Below are 23,419 nucleotides of genomic sequence, written 5' to 3' on the forward strand. Positions count from 1 at the left end.
GGAGGGGGATGGGGGAGGGCCAAGGCAGAGGGGGAGGGGGAAGGGTCAAGGCAGAGGGGGTGAGGGAGGGCCAAGATGGAGGGGTTTGGGAGAGATGCTGGGCCATCCCAGGGTGGGGAGGCTGAGCTTGGTCGGGTCTTTAATAAATGCAACGGGCAGCCACCGAAGTGTTTTAGGAAAGAGAGTGACATGTGATCTGATCTAGGTTTTGGGGAGAGCCCTTGAGCTCTGTGTGGGGAGTGAATTGGGAAGGGATAGGGGGCCAGGGGACTGGCTAGGAGGCCGCCGTGGGAATGTGTACAAGTATCTGAGGCCACCTCCATATAAGGAAGGTCTCAGTGTATTAAACTGCCAAACCCGAGTTACAGCGACTCGAGGGTTTAGTCTCAATTGAAGAGATGCCGGAAGTCCAAATCGGAGGCTCTTCCTGCCTATGAGACCCAGGCTACCAGGCTCTGCTGTGTCATGCCCCAGCCTCCATGCGCATGGTGGGACCTGTGTTCAGGCGGAGGCAGGAGGGCAGGGGTCAGAGGACAGGGCTTGGTGAATGACCACTGGTGTCCCCGTAAGTATCACCTGGTTATTATGCCTTCCCTGACCACCACTGTCCCATGAACCCTCCTGTCACCCCGTGTGGTGCACAGCAGCTGAGGAAGAACCTGGCTCTGGGTCATTAGGTCCCATGTTTCACTCCAGCTCTGGCACTTACTGGCTGTGTGTCCCAGGAGGCACTTGGTTTTCTTATCTGTAAAAAACAAACTGTTGAGTCAGTTCTGACTCATGATGACCACATGTGTGACAGAGTAGAGCTGCTCTATAGGGTTTTCTTGGATGTAATCTTTTATAGAAGAAGATCACCAGGCCTTTCTTCCACTGCACCCCTGGGTGAGTTCAAACTGCCAACCTTTAGGTTAGTAGTCTAACGCAAATGTGCTCTGTAAAAAGGGGGTAATAATTGTAACTACTACTGTTGAGTCAACTGCAATTCATGGCCACCCCATATGTGTCAGAGTAGAGCTATGCTCTATAGGGTTTTCAAGTGGTCTTTTGGAAGTAGATCGCCAGGCCTTTCCTCTGAGGTGCCTCTGCATGGACTCAAACCTCCAACCTTCTGGTTAGCAGCAGAGCTCCTTAACTATTTGCACCATCCAGGGAGTCCACCTACCATCCTATCGTTGTTGTTAGTTGCCATAGAGTTGATCGTGGCTCATAGCAGCCCCATATGTGCAGAGTAGAGCTGTGCTCCACAGGGTTTCCAAGGCTGTGACCTCTCAGAAGCAGATCACAAGGCCTATCTTCTGAGGTGGGTTCGAACCACCAACCCTTCAGTTAGTAGTCAAGTGCTTAATCATTAGGGCCACTCAGGCGGCCCCCATACGATTGTTAAAAGAAGGAAATGAAATGATATGGTTAAAACCCACTCATAGTGACCCTAAAGGACAGAGTAGACCTGCCCCATGGGGTTTCCAAGCTGTAATCTTTACAGAAACAGACTGCCCCATCTTTCTCCCATGGAGTGGCTGGCAAGTTCGAACCTCCAACCTTTCGGTTAGCAGCCAAGTGCTTAACCACTGTGCAGGAGCTTCAGGGCTTTCCCTGCCAGCCGAGAGAAGCCATTTCCTCCTTGTCCCGCCCATGCTCCAGACAAATCCTTTTAAAACAGGGCCCTGAGGCATTATCCTGAGACCCCTAAAGGAGTGGTCGAATAGTCTTGCTCTCCAACGCCTGGCTTGGCTGCTGCTGCACTGTTTGCTGCCCTGAGTCTGAACTGCGATGTGTGGGCTCTCATTTCGGTGTGGCGGTGGAGGTACTGTGGGCCCTTGAGGGCCACTCCAGGCCAGCAGGCAGTAGCAGCTGTTGTCTAGGCCTGCCTGTCCTGGATTCTGGGTCAGATCCTCCCAGCTCCTGCCCATCCTCCTGCATTCCATGTGGGCCCAGTTTAGGGCACACTCTAAGGTGGAGGCCCCCTCTTCATCTTCCCCACTCCCACCCATCCTCAGTGTCCAAAGTTGGGCCCCCTCAGACCCTACACAAAAACCTGGGCCTGCCCAGGTCCTGTTTTTATGAGCACGTGTGCACATGTGTCCTCCATGCATGCACTCTCATGCAAGCCATCTCTTGCTCATACACACATATTCCCACTGACCTGCCCACTCACCTCTCTCTGGCTCACCTGCGGCCTTCGGAAGCAGACTTTGGGAATGCTTGGCTGAGCCCACAGGAGGGTGGCCCTCCCAGGGCCTTGTTGCTGCTTTGGCCCAATTCCCAGTTCTGGTCCCAAGTCCCCTCCCAGGCCTGGGCCCCTGCCTGCTATGCCTGGCTGACACCTTGGAAGGTGGCCTGTCCATCCTGCCCCTAAGCCTGGATCCTACCCAGGTGTTGCCCTCAGTGAAAGCCTTCTCTGATGGCTTGCCCAGGGTGACACCTCAGAGCCTAGTGAAAGGGTCTGGTGGCTTCCAACATGAGAAAGAGAACACCGTTCCAGTTCCTACACCAGGAACTCTAAAATAACCCTCTCCCCAGGCCTACTCAGCATCCTCCCATCACTTTCTGACTTCCGCTGGGACACGACTCCCCGACTGCCAGACCATGAGCTTGCTGTGTGACCCACCCCACCTGTTCCTGCAGATGGCACAATCCAGTCAGGGCTCCCATCCTTCTGGCCATTGTGATTGATTCAGGGAGGGGCACAGGCTCTGGGGCTGACGGCAGGGTTGTGTGTGACCTTGGGCAAATGGTTTAAATTCTCAGTGCCATAGTTCCCTCACCTGCACGATAGGATAATAATAGCACCCACACCATAGGGTTGTTGTACAGACAGAATCATGGAAAGGGTTTAGCACAGAGCTCAACACAGAGTAAGTGCCCAATAAATGTTAGCTACTAAAACTGATGGAGCTAGTGGGAAAGAGAAGCTCCTTTTTTTTTTTTTCTTGCTAGTGTTGCTGCATGTACACCTTGAGCTGCTGGGGAAATCTTGCCATCATGAAGGGAGAGCCTGCCTGACAATGAACCCAGCAGAAAAGAAAGCAGTGCTGAGATGAGGTCCTGATGATATCACTTAAGCCCTTGATCCAGCTGTTCCTGAAGACCTAAAAGCCAAACTCATTGTTGTCAAGTCGATTCTGACTCATGGCAACCCCATGTGTGAGAGAGTAGGACTGCTCCATAGGGTTTTCTTGGCTGTAGTTGTTACAGAAGCAGATCTCCAGGCCTTTCTTCTGTGGTGCTGCTGGGTGGGTTCTAACCACAAACCTTTAGGTTAGCGAAAAAAAAAAAAAAAAAAAACCAAACAAACTCATTGTGGTCAAGTCCATTCCAACTCATAGTGACCCTATAGAACAGAGTAGAACTGCCCTATGGGGTTTCCAGGGAGCAGCTGGTGGATCCGAACTGCCAACCTTTTGGTTGGTAGCTGAGCTCTTAACCACCGTGCCACTAGGGCTCTTTTAGGTTAGCCCAGTGCAAATGTTGTGCACCACTCAGGGACCTTCCTGAAGACCACTCCTGGACTATTCAGGCACATAAACCAATTAATCTATTCTTTTATTGATTAAGTTACTTTGAATTGAGTTTCTGTCATTTGTAACAAAAGGAATCTCAGAGGTATCCATCCATCCACCCCCCCAACCCCCCCCGCCATCCATCCATCCATCCATCCATCCATCCATCCATGCATACATCCATCCATCCATCCATCCATCCATCCATCCATCCATCCATCCACAGACCTGAGTTGAAATCTCAGTTCCAGCAAGTCCTCCCTGTGTGGCTTAGACACAGCACGTCACCTCTCCAAGACTTAGAGTCTTTATCTGTAAAATGGGAGTTTCATCACCTACCTTATGGGATGGTTGCAAGGTTAAATGGACAACCTGTACAGAGTACCACGCTCAGGATCGAAATGCAGAGAAGGAGTTTGGTAAATTTCCCTCCCACCCCATCTTTTCTGTCTGAATTCTGCCGCCCCTACCCATCCAGGTATGTCTGAGAAGACAAAGCCTGTTTCCTTCCGGCAGATAGAGTCCGATTGGTACAGCTTTTATTATTTCTCCAGCATTTTCCAGAAGAATGGTGTCATTCGAGGGCCGTAGGGGATGGGAAGAGTAAAAAATAACATAAACAAACTGAACAGAATGCAGGAGGGCGGCGAGAGGAGCTGAGGTGAGGTGTTCGGGGCAGGAAGGTGGAAGGCCAGGGCAGTTAGCGCCTCTTAGCTTTCAGCCACCAGAGAGGAGAATTCTGCAAGAGAAAGTGACAAAGGGAGGTGAATCAGAGGTGAAGAGGTCAAAGGAGGCTGGCCACGCTCCCAAGCACACAGCTTTCTCTCAGTTCCTGTATCTGCTGCAGGACACCCGGAGTGATGGAGTGAGGGAGTGGGGGAATGAATGAATGAATGAAGTGAGATGGGAAATGGTGGGCCTACTGTATCTTTTGCCTCATGATATCATGCCACTCACAAAATATTGTTCACAATAAACCTAAAAAAGTCCCATTGCCGATGAGTTAATTCCGACTCATAGCGACCCTATATGACAGAGTAGAACTGCCCCATGGGATTTCCAAGGCTGTAAATCGTTATGGAAGCAGACTACCACATCTTTTTCTTACGGAGCTGCTAGTGGATTTGAACCGCTGATCTTTTGGTTAGTAGTTGAGTGCTTTAACCATTGTGCCACCAGGGCTCATCATATTATTAATAATAATAACAATAAAATTTTTGTGAATGTTTATTATATCCCAGTCACTATTCTAAGTACTTTATATACAGTATCTTATTTGACACTGACAATAATCGTATAATGTGCATATTATCATTATTCCCATTCTACAGATGAGAAAACTGAGGCACCGAGTTCAGCAGTTTTTACAAGGCCATGTAGCTAGTAAGAGGCAGAGTCAGGATCCAAACCCAGGTTGGTCTGACTTTGGACCCGAGCTCTTTCTCAACCACTTGTCTAGTTGTTCCCAAACCACTCACCAGGATCAACTGCAGAATTTAAAAAGACACAGATTCCCAAGCCCCTGCCTTGGAATTTCTGACTTAAGAGACCTGGGGTGAGAAGGAAGTTGTCATGATCCTGATGAGCAGTCAGGTTCAAGAACCACTGTGCTTGTCTTGCCACCATCCCAGGAGGACCAAGCATGACCCCTGCCCCATAGAGTTTCCAAAGAGCAGTTGGTGGATTTGAATTGCTGACTTTTTGGTTAGCAGCCAAGCTCTTAACCACTCCACCCCTAAGCTCCAGCATGACCCTAGGAAGATCTAAACATGGGATCATCTCTACGAAGCTAAGAGACGTGAACATGTACAGGTTGTCGGAGTAAGCTAGGCTCCACTCTCACAGTACCTTACTGAAACTCCACAAACAGCCAGGAAACTGGGGGTTATTATTGCCATTTTACAAAAGGGAAAACAGCCCCAGAGAGGGGAAGTAACTTTTTGGAGCTTTCAGGGCTAAGCCAGGATTCAAACTCCCAGGTCCAAGGTCCTCCTTCAACCCCCGTCACATGTGCTTACCTTCAAGTTTACCGTGGGCTCACCCGCCCCTCCCTCCCGGCAATGCCCAGCTTCCATGCTCCAGCAGATATTACTTATTGGTGTCAGTAACCGGTGTCGGCACTAAGGGGCGGTCAAAGTTCCCACCATTGACTCCAACTCAACCGAAATTAACAAATTAACAAAGGGCAGCCCCAACCAGGTGAGGGGTGACCCAGGGGGACAGGAGCTGGTCCCTGTCCACAGGAGCTTCTGGTCAAGTTGGGAAACAAGACAGGCAAGAATTGCTCTGCATCGCTACCTTTTCCCTAAATCTCCAGCATGCAGGGGCATCTCTACCTCAGATCTTTACACTTGCTGTTCTCTCTGCCCCGTTCACTCGGCTGGCCCAGGTTTTCTCATGCTAGCTCCTCACTCACCTGCTCTCAGCTCAACTGTCACTCCTCAAGGGGCCTTCTCTGGCCACCCTGGCGAAAGCAGTGATCCCCGCCCACCACTGTGATCCTCTTTGCTATCACCATGTCTTACTAGATCCCCAGCACTGACCATTTCCAGAATATTTTTGAGTTTGTACTTGCTGACTCTTTTGTTGTCTGCGTTGGAGCATAAACTCCTGGAAGGGAGGCAGGGAGCCAGCTGTCTCCCCGCATGGGCGCAGTGCGTGATACTGAGGGGCAATAATGTCTGTGAAAGGATGAGAGGTGCAAAGGCTTCAAGTCTCAGAGGGAGGAGCGGTGTCTTCTATGTAAGGCAGCAGGAAAACCTTCAAGAGAGGAGGTGCTTCTGACTGAGCCCTTTAGGTAGGGGTAGGATTCCTATAGGAAAAAGCAGATGGAGGAGAAGGGATACCTCCAGTCAAAGGCTTGGAGGGCAGGAAACACCAGGGTGTATTTGGGAAAGACCCAGTAACTGCTGGAATGGAGTCATGTGTGATAGGACAAGCACAGCCAAGGAGGCCTGGCCCCAAATCCAGCTCTACTGCTTATGGGCTGTGTGACTTCAGACAAGGCATCTAATCTCTCTGAGCTCATTGTCATCATCCATAAAAGGAATAAAGGTTGGAGTCCCTGGATGGTACGAACAGTTAATGCAACTAGGCTGCTAACCGAAAGGTTGGAAGTTTGAGTCCACCCAGAGATGCCTTGAAAGAAAGGTCTGGCATTCTCCTTCTAAAAAATCATCCATTGAAACTCTATGGAACAATGGGGTCACCATGAGTCAGAACGAACTTGAGGACAACTGGTTTGGTCAGCTCCTGGAGTAGAGATGGTCAAAAGAGATAAGAGGTATGTCAGGTGCTTGGTGTGTGGTAGGTCCTCAGCTCCCACTGTTAGTTCCTCTGTCCTTGATTTCCGTACCCCTCAACTGTGAGGTCCTCACTACAGTGGTCAAAAGGGGTATGGCTCAGCAGCCAGGACTTCAGCTTCCTCTGGAATAAAGGGGGACCCAGGGAATGTCTTCTCTGGCGTTTTTCTCTCCAGGAAATGAGAGCAGGCAAGAAGGAGTTTGCTGCCACGTACCACCATGTGTCCCTGAGACACCATGTTCCAGGCTGCCAGGGCATGCAGGACCCTGGCTCAGCCAGTCCCCATTACCTCTTGGAAATGCAGTGTTGTGATGTGGGGAGGGCACAGGGTGGGAATCAAGAGTCAGGGGCTTCAGTCCTAGCCTGGCCCTATCTGCTGGAAAATGCATCTCTGTGGGCTTCAGTTCCTTCATCTGCCCCTGGGGTGAAGGGTGGGGGCACTGACAATTCTCTCCAGGAGCAGATGAAAAACTGCATGTGAAATGGCTCCCAAAAGGCCAAAACAACTATCTGGGCTTCCTTGACGTAAGCCCCACCCTCCCCAGACTTTATATGAAACACAGATGTAAAAGCCTACCAACGTCATTCCTTAGTTTTCATAACTGTACCATTGTTACCTGAGATGTTACCATTTGCAGAAGCTGGGTGAAGGGTATATGGAACTCTCTGTATTGCCTTTGCAGCAAGGCTCAAATTGTATCAAAATAAAGTCAACAAGAAACAACAAAACCATGCCTGTTATCATGGAAATAACCTGGTACTGGTGAAGGGACACACACCTGGGCTCCTCACCTTTCTGGAGTTTGACCTGGGAAATGGACACTACTGTCCCTTGACCTGGCCTGGATGTGGGGGTCTGTGCAGCCACTAAAGGAGGCTGCAGGTAGGAGAGAGGGAGGGTCCACCACCTGGTCCTAAAAGCTCCCAGGCTCTCAGGCTGAGTAATAATGTGAGTGGCATGAGTGGAATCCCAAATAAATAACCAAGCAACAAACACTCTCAAAAAAATCCCCCCACCTCTTAGGTATCAAAGCACTTGCTTTCTCAGCCATGAGCCATGGGTCTCTATGGTCCTGCCCACTTTGGTGGGCAGGGGATTCTTTTGAGAAATCTTTTATTGTTGTTACTTTTATTAATATTGTCCATTTATATAATTAGTAAAAAGATCAGTTGCCGTTGAGTTGATTCTGACTCATGGCAGCCCCATGTGTGTCAGAATAGAACTGTGCTCCATACGGTTTTCAGTGTCTGGTTTTTTTGAAAGTAGGTCGCCAGGCCTTTCTTCTGAGACACCTCTGGGTGAACTCGAACCTCCAAACTTTCTGTTGGCAGCTGAGCGTGTTAACCATTTGCACCACCTAGGGACTCCATATAATAAGTAACTAGGATTTATTGAATGCTGCATAGGAGGCATTTTGCATACATGATCTCAATGAATTCTCATGGCTATCCCATGAGGGAGATATCTTGGTCTTCGTTTTACAGGTGGGGAAACTGAGGCCCAAGCATTAAGCAGCTTGACCAAGGTCACACAGCAGGCGTGACTCAAGCTATGCTCTTTGGTTGCCTTCTTTAGCCTGGAGGTTTCTGACCTGCTGTGACCTAGGTACGAAGTGATGTGTGTCCCAGCTCAAATGTCTCTGCCCCCACGACTTTGTCACGTTAGCCCTTTTTTATTTACTTCATGGTACTAAGCACTCTCTGAAATGATCTTATTTTTGTCGGTCTCCTCCGACTAGAATGTAAACTCCAGGAGGGCAGGGAACTCTGTCTGTCTTGCTCACCACTCTCCTAGCAGCTGGAATAGGCCTGGCACACAGCAGAAGCTAATAAATGAATGCCAAATGAACGAATGGCACACGTGTCCTCCTTAGAATTCAGCAAGTACTGACTTAACTCATATAATTCTCATGACAGCCCTGGGAGGTAAATGGGAAGATTCCCATTTTATAGATGGGGGAATGGAGGCCTGGAGAGGTGAAGTGTCAAGGTCATGTGAAAAATAAGAGGCGGAGCCAGGACTTTGCCTCTAGTCTCAAGAATTTCCCCTACATGAATATGGAAAGGCCATTCCTGGTAGGCCTGGAGTTCCAGCTGGGGTGGAATCTTGAACTCTCTCCAGCTTCAACCTGCCATTTAATTCCTGGGTTTGGGGCCCTGAATTGCTCTGTCCTAGGATAAAAGAGGCCTGAGTCCTTCTTCCAAGCCTGTCCTTGCAGAGATGGTCAACAGGGGACACTCGTCTTTACTGTTTCCTAACCCACACCAACCTCTCTTCCCTGCTCCCTGGAAATGAAGGACTCTCAGGTTGCTCATTAGCAATGAGCTGCCATTGAGCCTATTCCAACTGATGGCGACCCCAACTGTGTCAGTAGAACTGTGCTCCATAGGGTTTTCAATGGCTGTGACCTTTCAGAAGTAGTTCACCAGGCCTTTATTCTGAGGTGCCTTTGGGTGGATTTGAACTGCTAACCTTTCGGTTAGTAGTTGAGCGCTTAACTGTTTGTGGCGCCCGTGAGCAAAGAGCCCGTTAATCACCTTTACACCAGATGGGCCTAGGTGCAGTCGGCTGCGGAGGACAGACTATGGGAGGTCTTTGCTTTCGCTCATCTATGTCAAGAAATTTGGAGGACAATTGCCTGGCCAACGGACTGGAAGAGACCCATACTTGTGCCCACTCCAAAGAAAGGTGATCCAACACAATGCAGAAATTATTGAACAATATCATTAATATCACACACAAGTAAAATTATGCAGAAAATCATTCAAAAGCAGCTGCAGCAGTACATAGACAAGGAACTGCCAGAAATTCAAGCCAGATTCAGATGAGGACATGGAACAAGGGATATCATTGCTGATGTCAGATGGCTCTTAACTGAAAGCAGAGAATTCCAGAAAGATGTTTACCTGCATTTTATTGACTATGCAAAGGCATTCGACTGTGTGGATCATAACAAATTATAGATAACATTGCAAAGAATGGGAATTCCAGAACACTTAATTGTGCTCATGAGGAAGCTGTACATACCCAAGAGGCAGTGGTTCGAACAGAACAAGGGGACACTGCATGGGTTAAAATCAGGAAAGGTGTGCCCTTTCACCATTGTATCCCTTCACCATACTTATTCAATCTGTATGCTGACCAAATAATCCAAGAAACTGGACTATATGAAGAAGAATGGGGCATCAGGATTGGAGGAAGGCTCATTAACAACCTGCAATATGCAGATGATACAACCTTGCTTGCTGAAAGTGAACAGAACTTGAAGCACTTACTGACTGAAGATTAAAGACCACAGCCTTCAGTATGGATTACATCTCAACATTAAGAAAACAAAAATCCTCACAACTGGACCAACAAGCAACATCATGATAAACAGAGAAAAGACTGAAGTTGTCAACGATTTCATTTTACTTGGATCCACAGTCAACACCCATGGAAGCAGCAGTCAGGAAATCAAGTGACATATTGCATTGGGCAAATCTGCTACAAAAGACCTCTCTGAAAGGCTCAAAAGCAAAGATGTCACTTTGAGGACTAAGGTGCACCTGACCCAGTTGCCTCATATGCATGTGAAAGCTGGACAATGAATAAGGAAGACTGAAGAAGAACTGATGCCTTTGAATGAAGCTGATAGTGAAGAATATTGAATATACCATGGACTGCCAGAAGAACGAATAAATCTGTCTTGGAAGAAGTACAGCCAGAATGCTCCTTAGAAGTGAGGATGGTGAGACTTTGTCACAAGTACTTTGGACATATTATCAGGAGGGACCAATCTCTGGAGAAGGACATCATGCTTGGTAAAGTAGAGGGTCAGAGAAAAAGAGGAAGACCCTCAACCGAGATGGACTGACACAGTGGCTGCAACAATGAGCTCAAGCATTGTGAGGATGGCGCAGGACCAGGCAGTGTTTTGTTCCATTGCACGTGGGGTTGCTGTGAGTCGGAACCAACTCAACGGCTCTGACAACAGCAACAACTATGGGAGGTATTTGGGAGCTGCAGGGCTTTTCAGAGCTCGTCAGTCAGACCCCTGCTTGCTCTGGGGTCTGTTCTGAAGCAGCCAGGGCCTCACCCTGCTGCGTGCCTGGGCTTTTGCAGAGAACACGGGATTCTAATTTTATCCTTTCAGTACCTTGAGCGGGCACTTAGTAGACAAATAGAGGGCAGAAGTCACCTCTCTGTCTCTTATGTATCTCCCTCAGGGCAGAACACTTAGGAACCAGTCAATTAACCAACAGCCTCCTATCAAAAGGTCTCCTCTGAAATGTCCAGGGCTCTCCTTAAAGAAAAACAAATGGGCAAACAAAGACCCTGCAAAGTCCGACTTTGCAGGAAGATCCTGGATGGGGAGCAGGGTGTCAGAAGTTGGGGTGGTAGTTTTTGTTCCACCGTCCACTGTGTCCCTGGACAAGACACCTCACCCTTCCAGGTTTTGATTTCCTTACCTCTGCCATGACAAGCCTAGAAAATTCCCTGCCAGCTCTCACACAGTGTTTGGAGCAACAGGCTAAGGCTCAACCCCCAGCTCCCCCAGTTTCTTGCTTCTGTAGCTTCAACTAGATACCTCGCCTCACTGTGCTGGTTTCCTCATCTGTAAAATGGAGCTCACGAGAGCACCTACTTTCTTGGGTTGTTCTGAGGAACCAGCATTAAAGCCCTTGGCTTGGTCACAGAGCCTGACACATAGCAAGCACTCAAGCAATTGGCAGCTGTTGTTATCAAGATGCTTCTATAAATCAATCCACTAAAGCCAAGCCTTGAAATGCCAGGCTGCTGCCTGTGACATAGCAGGGGCTCTGTAAATGGCACTGGGACCTTTGTTATCATCACTGTTGCTGTTGTTATTCTTTGTCTCCATTACCTCTACCATTTCTTGCCTCCACCCTGGCACCTGCCTACAACTTCCAGCAACTCTGGAGCTGGATTGGAATCATGTTCCATCATTTCCTGGCTGGTTGGCCTTAGGTCAGTATTTTACCTCTCTGAGCCTCCATTTTCTCATCTGCAAAGTGGGTATAATAATGCCTACTCGCAAGGCTATTGGGAAGACCAGTTGAAAAAATACAATTGAAATATTTCAGAACAGTGCCTGGCACATCGTAGGTGGTCAATAAATGCTAGTCCCACCTCCCTTGGCTCTTCCCAGGAAAACTGACATGGACTGGAACTCTGAAATAACAACCACCACCGAAAAGACCCTGAAACTAAAGAAGGACAAGGAGGACACAAACAGAGGAGACAGGAAGCCTAAATAGCAACCAGCTGCCCTGATATAAGTTTCCGGCACTATCAGAACAATTCAGACTAGAATCCCACCTGCAGCACGCCCATCCATGGGACCTCAGTCTCTGACCCTCAGTTTCCTTATCTGTAAAATGGGGATACTGAGCATATCTCCTCACAGGTGAGTTATGCTTGAGATAATGGACGAGGAGTGTCTAATACAGTGCCTGGCACCAAGGGGGAGCTTAGTTAAATCAATTCTTATTGCTGAGGTGTGAGGGAGAGTGCTCTTTTGGAAGGATCCAGAAAGTTCTTCCTCTAAAAAGATAGGCAAGTATAGCACTACCTTCTCAGTCTCAAGCCTCCTGGAAGGCCCTCTGGGGCCAGCTTGCTGGTATCTTTATGGTCCAATCAGAAAGAGACCAGGCAGGCAGGGATGGGCGGTGGCTGGTGCAGGCAGCTGATGGAGATTCAGACACTGGAAGGACACTTTCCTCCTCTCTCCTTCAGAAAACTGAAATTAGCCTAATTAGGTCTGCCCAGTCCGGGGTGCTGTGGGGATTGGACAAATTTAGAAAGTATTGACAGGTGAGAGCAGCACAGGCGGATAGCCCCAAGCGAAACTGAGAAGGACTTTGAGTCAGCGGCTGGAAGGCTCTCTCCTCCCCTCTGTTGTGATGACCAGGATGAAGGAACCGGCCTCCTGGTTTATCACCTTGCCTCTAAATAGAGCCCAGGCTCGGTTTATTAAAACTGGTATTGCAAACAGGGATCACCTTCCCATCCTAGAGAATGGGGGCAGAGTCATTCGGGGTCACGCCAGACAGCCGCGAGGAGGCAGCGCCAATAGTTCTGGGGGCCCACTCTGTGCCAGGCACTGCCCTGCGTGTTGGCCCATCTCATCTTGGCGCTTTCTTATCCCCATTTTACTTACGGCAACCCTGAGGCCAAAAGTCACTCAGTGAGGAAGATTCTAACTCAGGCATGGCTCATGCCAGGGTGGATCTCTTTCTCAAAGGATGGAGTTGAATGGCTCTGCATTCTGACTCAGGAGTCCCTGGGTAGTGCAAGTGATTACACACTCGACTACTAGCCGAACGGTTGGTGGTTCAAACCCACATAGAGGCACCTTGGAAGACAGGCCTGGCGATCTGTTTCTGAAAGGTCACAGCCTTGAAAACCCTGTGGAGCAGTTCTACTCTGCACACATGGGGTGGCCATGAGTCAGAATCGACTGGACAGCAACTAATAACAAGCATTCTGACACGAGCTATATCCCACAGACACGAAAACTAGAACCAGTTCCCGCTGAGTTGACTCCAACTCATGGCGACCCTGTGCGTGTCAGAGTAGAACTGTGCTGCATGGGATTTTCAACGGCTGATTTTTCGCAAGTAGATTGCCAGGCCTTTCTTCTGCGGCACCTCAGACCTCCAGTTAGCAGCTGAGCGCATTAACTGTTTGTACCACCCAGAGAGGAGAGGGATAAACGGAGAGTGAACGTCTTTTTCCGCCCTAACTACTGCTCCTTTTCACTGAGGGCAGTTATATAAGCAGTGCTGACTCTTCTCCCTTTGCTCAATCTTATCTGGTGCAGCATAAGGCTGGAGTTAGGCAAGGTCCACCCAGGAATAAAAATGAGCAGCTTGCTAAGCACAGGAACCATTTATAACTCGAATGTCTCCACGCGGCCTTGCTGGAGAGAATAGCGGAGTCAGGAGACCCCGGTTCCATTAACGTCTTCTGGGCCTAAGTTTCCACGTTTCAAGTTGGGGTCACAGCCTCTGCCTGCCAGACCGTATTGACTGGTACGAGGGCGACATGAGACATGGACAAAGCACTGTTCACCTTGGGGCTTGGCGGCCAGGACTCGGCATCCAGGACCTGGCGGCCAGGACCCAGCCCTGATCCTCACGTCTCGCCTTCCTTGGAAATCAAATCCCATACGGGCTAGAGGGCTGGAATTACAGGGAGGCAGGTGAGATTCTCCTTGCAGCCTCTCACTTTTCTCCCATCTTAGACTCAATTTCCTTTCATTTGAGGATTTGTATTCCACTACTTCCAAAGGCTTTTGAGGTGGCTAACAAACAAAATATACATAACAATAAATATATAAAATAAGAGGAGAGAAAAAAAGTATTGCTCAGACAATCATTTCCAGAACAATCTCACTTAATTTGAGCAACAACTCTGTTAGGTGGGTATTTTTATCCCCACTTTACAGATGAGGAACTGTATGCCCAGAGACAGGCAAAGGCTTCGGCATACGCACAGCTGGCGCACATGCAGTTGGCGAGTTCTGTTTTCTGTCTGGGAGTCAGCACTCGGCTGCTAACCAAAAGGTTGGCAGTTCAAGTCTACCCAGAGGTGCCTCAGAAGAAAGGCCTGGCGATCTACTTAGAAAAACTCAGCCACTGAGCACAGTTCTACTCTGACACACGTGGGGTCGCCCTGAGTCCGGAGTCGACTTGACAGCAATGGGTTTAGTATTTTCTGTCTAACTTCAGGTATGCTGCCACAGTCCGAGGGCTTACTCCATCACTCCACTTCCGATGCTAAATAGACTACTTAAGGATATAAGAGAACAGATTTTGCCGGAAGGAAGCAGAAAAGGCAAATGCCTTCAGGCGCGTGGGTGGAGACGCAATGGTCAGGCAATAATTTTGACTGGAAATTCTGCAGCGAACAAAGGCAAAAAGCAAAGCGCAGGCTCTTGAGTTGGAACAGGATTGAAGCATGAGAAACTGGACCCATGACCGACCGAGTTTCAGGGAGGCACACTGGGATTGCATGTGTGCACAGTGTGTACGTGGGTTGTATGTGTCTTGTCCAAGTAAGTGGTGACGAGCGTGAGTGTCTGGGTTTGAAGTGGGGCTCGAACACACATGAGCTGTGTGATCTTGGGCAAGTTGCTTCACTTCTCTGGGCCTCAGTTTCCTCGTCTATACAGCGAGGGTCACAAAGTTACTTTGGGGAACTGCTGTGAAGATTGAATGAGCTATAGAAGTAAGGCCCATGTGTAGCACCAGGCACACAGGAAGTGCCAAATGGATGGTAACCACTATTCCTGCCAGTCTGTAAGGTCCCTGCGAGCAGGTGTCACATTTGGTGTGCCCAGGCTGGGGACACATGCCCATGTGAGAGGCAGGGAAGCAGAGGTGATACAAGCCTGGCCAGATCACTGTGCTTCCATCCTGGCTCTGCCACTTGGCAGCTGAGTGAGGGCAAGTAGCTTAACCTCTCAGTGCCTCTGATTTCCTCATTTGTAAAATGGGCATAGTGATGGCACCTACTTTCTAGAAGTGTTGTAAGGAGGTGGTCCTCGAAGTGTTTTCCCCAGACCATCAGCATCACCTGAGAACTTGTTAGAAATGCAAAAGCTTGGGATCTACCCCAGACCTAAGGAATCAGGAATCCTGGGGGTGGGCCTGGCCCCCAGTGCTTTCCTGAGCCCTCCAGGTCTCTCCGATGTACGCTCAGTTTTGACGTCCAGCGTTGGGAAGGCAAAGTGCTGGGAAAGGTACCTGTCACGTAGTGAGTCTCGCCTGCTGTGGGTACTTGCATTTTGCAGTTGCAATTGGGGTTCTGGCACCTCCCACCCTTTCTAGCTTGTCTCTCCTTTTCTCCCTTAAGACCCCCCCTTGTCAGCACTGCACTGGCCTCCAACAATCAATCAACCACATCTGTGTAAGTCTCCGAGCTTCCGGGAAGTTGTCCCAGAGACGGGAATGCAAAGGGTTATTATTAGAACTTTGTCTCTTGACTCTCCCCCTTCAACCTGGGATCTTAAAGAACCGATGAATGTCACTCCCCTTCAGAAGGACAAACAGAGCTGGGGACTGAGGCGGTACCTGCCTGTGGGTTCCCCCAGCAAATTCTGCATGCCAGCCAGCCCCCAGCCCACACAGGTCTCTAGCCTTGGCCTGCAGACTGCCTCCCCCTACAGGCAGCAGCAAGGCATCCTCATCCCTGCACACATACATATTCATTCATTCATGTAATAGCAAACTTTTCTTATGTCCCTACTATGTGCCAGTCCCTATTCTAGGTGCTGGCGATTCACAAATGAACAAAACAAAGTTCCTGCTCTTGTGTGGCTAACATCCTAATGGGGGAGAGAGAAGCAAGCAGTTAGTCAATCAGTGAAATAATCTTATGTTAGCTGCTCGCTAAGCCTTGAATGAGTGAACGATGGTGGCGGTACCGGCCATGGGCTTTGGAGGCAGACACACCTGAGCTCAGATCTTGATCTTGTCTCTTCCTAGCTGTGCAGCTTCAGCCAGACCCTTAGCCTCTCTGAGCCTCTGTGTCGTCATCTCTAAAGTGGGGTACTAGTTGGATCCACCTCTAAGAGTAGTTAGGAAGATTACACGAGTGCAGTGCTAAGCACGGTGCCTGGTGCGTGGTGAGGGCTCCATGAAATTAGATGCTATCGCCATCCTTATTCAAGGTCACATAGCTAGCCGAAGTGCCAAGCTGGTCCTCTGTTGAGAGGTTTATCCACCGCAATATCTGTGGAGTCTACAAAGGACCCTAGTGATTGGCCAGTGAGCTGACCCCTGATTTTACAGACCAGGCACCTGAAGGTTAGATGGTGTGACTTTCCCTAAGTCACACCTGGAATGGAAGGCATCTTCCTGCTGGGGCGCAGGGCTGGGACCCACTGGCAGTCAGAAGGAGCAGAGCACCTGAAACAGAACCTCCCGGGGCCTCATAAGGGGCTCTCCCTCCCATCTCGTTGCCTCTTGGGCATCATCACTCCCGCTCACTCTTCCCATCCTCCTCCAGGAAGTGTACTGGGCTCGGGGGTGGGGGGGTGGGTGGGAGGCGGGGAGGTGTTGCGTGGGGCACAATCTGCACTGGTTGCCCATTTCATCTTTTCCCCCCACCGTTGGCTCTGCTCTGACCTTAAAGCTCCAGTGGGAGGCAGCACAGGTGGGAAGAGCCTGGACCGGGTGGTCAGATAGCCCCAGGTTTGAATCCTGGCTCTGGCACTCGCTGGCAGCGTGACCTTGGACCCCCTAAACTGCCCTTTCCGCATCTGTACCTACGTCCAGTGTCATTCCAAGGTAAATTGAGATGGTACTTGTACAGAACCCGGCATGGGGCTGGGCACATATTACATGCCCAGGTAATACTTCTCTCTCCCCTCCTACTTCCAGGAAAACCAATCTTCTTGCTCTTTTCTAAACATGCCCTCAACTTTCCAGCCTTCTTGCCTTTGCTGATGCCAACACCTTGCCTGGACCTCACCCCTCTGCCTGATCCCATGCTGTCTCTCCCTCCAAACAGAACTCCGCCTGCACCTCTCTCCCTCTGCCTGGTATGGTGGGTCTTCATTTCTATACAGATACTTAGAACTGCAAGCAAGGTGCGGATAGATTACAAACAATATCGCAGCCACCATTTATCAAGCACTTACTACGTGCTAGGCACTGCACTCAACACGCTCGTACATCATGGCAAGGAACGCTCACACAATCCCAGTGAGGTATCTATTATCACGCCCAGTTTACAGATGAGGAAACTGAGGCTTAGAGTCACTGAGCCGCTGCTCAGGTCGCCCAGCCAGGAAATGGTGGCCCTGGGAGTTGGGCCTCATTCATCTTTCCTTCTGCCCCACTGCTGGCAATGGGCTTGCTGCTCGGTAAATCTCTGCTGGATCTGTTGGAAGAGTTTATCCCCCTAAGATCCAAGTACGGCAGGGAGGGAGGCAGGGAGACAGGCAGGGAACCAGGCCAAAGCCTGCCCTGGTTTTTCTTCATCATTTAGGTTGTCGGTGAGCAGCCAGCCATGAAGACCCGGCCCAGAGCTTCTGAGCTGTGGCATATTGGCTGCAAGTAACAATGGGGAGGGAGGCCGGGAGGCCTGGGTTGGGGTCCTTGTGGGGACCAGGGCTTGGGATGGAGCTGACTGATAAGTGGCTCGGTGAGGATGGAGTTGGGGGGGGACCTGCTGCCCACTGGAATCACCCAAGACAAGCCACCAAGGTCTCTCTGATGCCTTCCACTCGGCTCCTTTAAAACTGCCTCCCTCCCTCCCAGCCATGAGAAGAACAGCTGGCATCGAAGGCCAGGGGACTCACTGCATATGACCTTGCTAGAGATGCTCCATTCTTATCTCTGGCATAAAACTTTAATAAACCCAACTCCCCCTTGCAGAGTCCTTGTACCTTTCCCAAAGCAATTTTGTGTCTATAGCCACTTAATTTTCACAACAAGCCCAAGCCAGTTTTAAGATAAAATCATGTACTCCATTTGCCAGCAAGGGAACCTAGGTGTGGACAGGTGACGTGACCAAGGTCACAGCTGATGGGGACAGAGAGGGAAGCAAGGCATGGGGGTCTGTGCTTACATTCAGGCAACAGATGTTAATTAAGTGCCTGCTTTGTGTCAGGTGGAGCCCAGGTGGTGCAGTGGTTAAGAGCTTGGCTGCTAACCAAAAGGTCAGCAGCTCGAATCCACCAGCCACTCCTTGGATACCCTATGGGGTGGTTCTACTCTGTCCTGTAGGGTTGCTATGAGTCGGAATCGACTTGATGGCAACGGGTTTGGTTTTTGTGTCAGGTATTGGCTAGATACTGGGGATAAAAGATGAATGCAACCCAGTCCCTATTTTAAAAAAATTAGTTAACAAACATGTATACAGCACTTACTAGCCCTGGTGGCACAGTGGTTTAGAGTTTGGCTGCTAACCAAAAAAAGGTTGGCAGTTAGAATCTACCAGCCGTTCCTTAGAAACCTTATGGGGCAGTTCTGCTCTGTCCTATAGGGTTGCTATGAGTCGGAATCGACTCGATGGCAACGGGTTTAGTTTTTTATTTTTTATTTTCGATGTACCATACACTTTACATATTAACACATCTAATCTTCATGACAACCTTATGAGATACAAACTATCAATCCCTTCAGTTCATAGATGAGGAAATGATGCCCAGAGTGGTTACTTGAATAGGTCCAAGGTCACACAACTAGAAAGTGGCAGAGCTGAGATTTGAACCTGGACAGCCCAGGCCAAGTCCATGCACCTACATACGTAGGAGGGAACATGGCATAGCACACTGGAAAGTGGTCTGGTTTGGAGTTATTCAGACTTGGCTCTAAATCCCGGCTCCGCCACTTATGTCCTAGCTCTTTGAACTAGGCTAAGCCCCTTGAACCTCAGTTTGCACATCTGCAAAATGGAGATATTTCCTGAGGATGCTGTGACGTCTAGAAGAGAGAAGCCTGTGAAAGCAGAAGGGGTGGGGTGGTGGCCTGCCAGTCCCTTGCCTGTGATAAGACCAAAGCTTGAAAAGTAAGCAAGGCCAGATATTCCTTATTCCTGATTCCCACACGACTCCTGGCTGGCTCTTTTCCCTGTCTCTCCTACAAGGCTGGAATGGTATGTCTGAATGAAGCCAAACAAGTTTCTGAGACTCGAGGTTACAGAACACCAGGACAAGATGCTGAGGAGGCTAGGAGATAAGGAATTTCCATCCCTGGAATCTAAGAACGTGAGAGCCCCAGAAGGGTCCTTGGAGATCAGTTGGCCTCATCTCCTCGGGTTACAGATGGCAGACTGAGGCCCAGAGAAGGGAAGAGACTGCTCAAGGTCACATAGCAGGCTTGGGCAGAGCAGGGACCAGAGCCCAGGCAAAACTGCAGGCAAAGTTCCAGAAAAATCCCCCATTCTCCTGAGTTCTCTACCCAATAGGGGAAAAGAGAATCCATTCCTTTTGGGTTGTTTAAATTTAGTAAAATATACCAGTTTCCTGCCCCCCCCCCAGCTCCTGTGACCAAGCTCTCAGACCTAATGGATTGCCCCCCACCTTTTTTCCTAATCTTGGGGTGTAAAAGAACCCCTTCTTCCCCTTCCCTGTAACCAGCATAGCTTCATGCTTTTTTTAAGCATTTGGACATCCTATGACCCACGCTGCGCCAGGCCCTAGTCACAGTGACCCACCTTCAGCCCCGATTTTGCCGTCCCCATCCTTGTCGCCAGCGGCCAGCAGCGTCCTGGTTTCTTTAGCAGACAGGTCTCTGGCATCTGAGGAGAAGCCCTTTAGGATGAATCTGGGGGAGGAAAGGGTGAGAGCAGGGAGGGAGTCAGGCGAGGTCACCTTGCACCGAATGGCTGGTGGGCTGGAATCTGCGCAGAGGACAGACATATGCAGCTGGGGCAGGCAGCACAGTGAGCACACATGCAGCTGTGCCAGGCCAGGCAGCCCGGGCTGTGCTGTGCCTTCGTGGGTGAGCATGCAGGAAGGGCAGGCTGGCCTCAACTAAGGATCAACCCCACTTCGGCGCCTGCATTTGTCTGTTTATTCATCATGCATTAAGTGCCTTCTCTGTGCCTTGCCCATACTGGATACTAGGGACACAGAGATGATCTTAGGAAGCTGCCTGATAAGATGGGGAGGAGGTCAAGTCCTCAGAGAGAGAACACACAGGGTAATGGATGCAATGATGGGGAGCAGAGAAGGGCACAAAGAGGATGCATCCATCCTGCCTAAGGGAAGGGAATGATCCCGGAAGGCTTCCTGGAGAAGGTGATGCCTAGATCACAGGTAGAAGTTAGCCTGAGTGTGTGTGTGCATGCACACGCATGTGTGGGCATGTGTGTATGTATGTGTTGGCATGGTTGGGTAGAAGAAATGTCCAGATAAATAGAACCCTTGTGGGAAGGTTTTGGGGAAAGACAGGATCGGTGGGGAGGTCCCCACTTGAAAAACCCCTTTCCACACCCTCTCCTTCCTCCTCATGACAAAATTCAAAGCATCTTTGGCTAGAGGGTGACATCAGACACAGCTGGGCCAGCAGATGTGGGCCAGGGAGTTTATGATGGGAGCTTTCTCTGCTGATGCAGTTTGGCATTTTCCTAGTCATAGGCTTCTCCTCCTCTGCTTTGCTCTAAGGATTCCTGAATCCACAAAGCTGGCTCTGCACCCCTGACTTTCCCTGAACCAGGTCTAGCCACCCTAGTACAGGAGTGGGGGTCTGCAGGATGGTGGAAGATGCCTTTAAACAAATGAAAATCAATGAAATACTAAAGCCAACATCCTCTGCCTTGCTTATGGTATTAGGCAACAGAAAAACTGTCTCTTCATTTGTATTAAATTATTAAGTAGCAGCATTCCATTAGCAATATTAAGTGGCTATAATTTAACCTAGTTAGCTGCGCTTTCTGCTGAGGGTTTTATTCTTCTGGAAGCAACAGCACCTGGAGCATTTCTCCCCCGGCTCCCTGGGTCTGAGCCCTGTGGTCATGCACAGTTATTTTCTGTGACAGGTGCAGAGAGAAGGGCGGCAGGGGCAGGGCTGACGGGAACCTGGAAGCAAGAGTCCCAACTCCACCCCTTCTCCCTGAGCCTCAGGATGGACATCCCCTGGGGGACTCAGTTTACCCCAGCTCCTCCTCCTCGATGAAGCCACTCTTGTCTTTATCCAGGATGTGGAACACCTTCTTCACATCATCCGGGCAAATTTTCTTCAGGCCGACCATTTGGAAGAACTTTTTGTGGTCGAAGGAGTCAGTAGCTGTGGGGGAGGAGTGAGTTAAAATGAGGACACAGAAGGGGCAGTAGGGAAGGGTGGGAGAATGGGGGGGGGCACAGTATTGGCTGATTGACTCCCACCTGCCAGCCTGGGGGAGGGGATTCAAGGGGATGAGCCTCCACCTGAGAGCTGAGCCTAGGCAAGGAGAGGTGGCTTTGCCCAAGGTCACACAGCTAGTGGGGGAAGACGTAGACTCGCACCCAGATCTTGCTGGCCCCCAAACCTGCCTCTCTGCCCACTGCACCCTGTGTTGATGGTGGAGGCAAAGCAGGGGCTTTCTGTAGAAGAAGCTCACCTTAGCACCAAACCAAGGCTTTTGGTCCCATGAGAACCTTGTTTCTGTGAAGGGGCAGTGGCTGAGTGGGAGCGGGCAGGGGTGCCCAAAGGTGGTGTGAGGAATGGCCACAGCATGTGTGGGGGTGGGGGAGGAAAGCCCACCTGCTTTGTGGCCACGGATGGTGTTGCCAGGAAAATTAGCACAGAGAGGACAACTTTTCCTCTCAAGGTCACACAGCGGGGGGAGGAGGCTGCAGGGAGGGGAGGACCCAGAAGTCTTGGCTTTGCAGAAACCCATTCTTGTGGGAGTGGGGGAGGGCTGGAAAGCTCCTGAGGATCCCAGCTAAGTTTCTCCTCAGAGGTAGCAAGTTGACTCAAGGCAGTGATCATTACCTACCCCAGAGCTTCTCCTTGCCAAGGGGAGGGGGCCCCAAGCAGAAAGGAAATGGGAGCTCCCCAATTTTCTGTCTTAAGTTCCACCCTTAGAACACCCTGGAAAGGGTACAAAGTTAGACCAGGTAACTTGGGGCGGGAGGGCTATCCTGTTAAGAGTCCGGCTTCTCCTCTCCTCTGCCCAAAGCAGGAGGGAAGAAAAGTTTCTTCCTCTGACACTCAGGTGAGGGACCAAGTCCTGGAGGCACAGTGGAGACCCCAGTTCTAACCCCCTTCTGCCACATTTGGTGACCTTGGGCAAGTCCCTCGCCCTTGCCGAGCCTCAGTTGGGGCAGCCAAGCGCTGAAGTCCGGGGCAGCTCGGAGAGGTGAAGCTGCTGGCTCCTCTCCCTCCTGCAGCCCGCCTGCCGGGACTAGAAGTTGGAAGCGTGAGGGATGCTCTGCGCAAGGTTGGGCAGAGCGGAGGGCCTCCTCCGGGAAGGTCACCTCGCTTGCGGGTCCGCTGAGCTACGGGGAGGGGGCTCGGATAGACGGGGAGCCAGCGACGGCCACCGCCGGGTGGGAAGTCTGGTGCACACCCCGGGTCGGGGAAAGGGGTGAGAAAGCGTGCGCGCTTGCAGCCCCTCCACGTGCTTTAAAGTGGAAGTCCCGGGAGCGCACAGAGCCTTCGGAGGTCCTGCCTCCGACCCTGAACTTCCCCCTTAATCTCGGACCCTTGAGTCTTCGTAGCGCGTGGACATCGGCCTCAGCGCGGCAAGTTTCGGTCGCTCGGGCAGGACGCCTGGCCTCCCTGCCCGCTGCCTGCGCCAAGTTCCGCCTGGACGAAGTCTGGGAAATGCTGAGGACCCCAGCGCCCCGCGGGATGCGTGGGCAGAAGAGGGGTGGGAGGACTGGACCGCCGCGGGGCTCGCGAAGTGCAGGGGAAAGGGGAGAGGATTAGGGGATGGAATGCGCAGGGGAGCGCGCTGCTCACCGGCAAAGGCCCCCACTGCCTTCTTGATGTCCTCCGCGTTGAGAAATTCTGTCATCGACATCCTGCAACTGTTTGAGCGGGCAGAGCAAGTGCGAAAAGATTAAAAAGTGCTTTTCTCATAATTTCTGCTCATATGACCAGCGCTGCAGTGCCGCGCGCCAGGTGCACGCGCGCCCGCCCGCCCTGGCGCAGCTCCAGGTGGCGCC

The 23,419-nt window shown here is 50.6% G+C and overlaps 1 protein-coding gene across 1 annotated transcript; it reads right to left on the bottom strand.

Moving 5' to 3' along the window:
- Positions 1 to 4,028: 4,028 nt before the first annotated feature.
- PVALB (parvalbumin) lies at positions 4,029 to 23,298 on the bottom strand. The gene is made up of 4 exons (XM_004373820.2): positions 23,214 to 23,298; positions 21,422 to 21,554; positions 19,981 to 20,090; positions 4,029 to 4,242 (listed from the first exon to the last, which is right to left on the bottom strand). The coding sequence occupies exons 1-4, from the start codon at positions 23,272 to 23,274 to the stop codon at positions 4,214 to 4,216; spliced, it is 333 nt and encodes a 110-aa protein (XP_004373877.1). The 5' UTR covers positions 23,275 to 23,298; the 3' UTR covers positions 4,029 to 4,213.
- Between the last annotated feature and the right edge of the window lie 121 nt (positions 23,299 to 23,419).

Source organism: Trichechus manatus, unplaced genomic scaffold (assembly GCF_000243295.1).
Source record: "Trichechus manatus latirostris isolate Lorelei unplaced genomic scaffold, TriManLat1.0 scaffold00027, whole genome shotgun sequence".
Lineage (NCBI taxonomy): Eukaryota > Metazoa > Chordata > Mammalia > Sirenia > Trichechidae > Trichechus > Trichechus manatus.

What these genes read in the sequence shown, in the direction of transcription:
- PVALB (XM_004373820.2), bottom strand. Translation starts at nt 23,274, where the DNA reads ATGTCGATGACAGAATTTCTCAACGCGGAGGACATCAAGAAGGCAGTG. An exon ending in GGCAGTGGGGGCCTTTGCCG is followed by an intron (nt 21,555 to 23,213) that starts GTGAGCAGCGCG and finishes CCTCCCCCACAG; the next exon opens with CTACTGACTCCTTCGACCAC. An exon ending in CGGCAAAATCGGGGCTGAAG is followed by an intron (nt 4,243 to 19,980) that starts GTGGGTCACTGT and finishes TTTCTCTTGCAG; the next exon opens with AATTCTCCTCTCTGGTGGCT.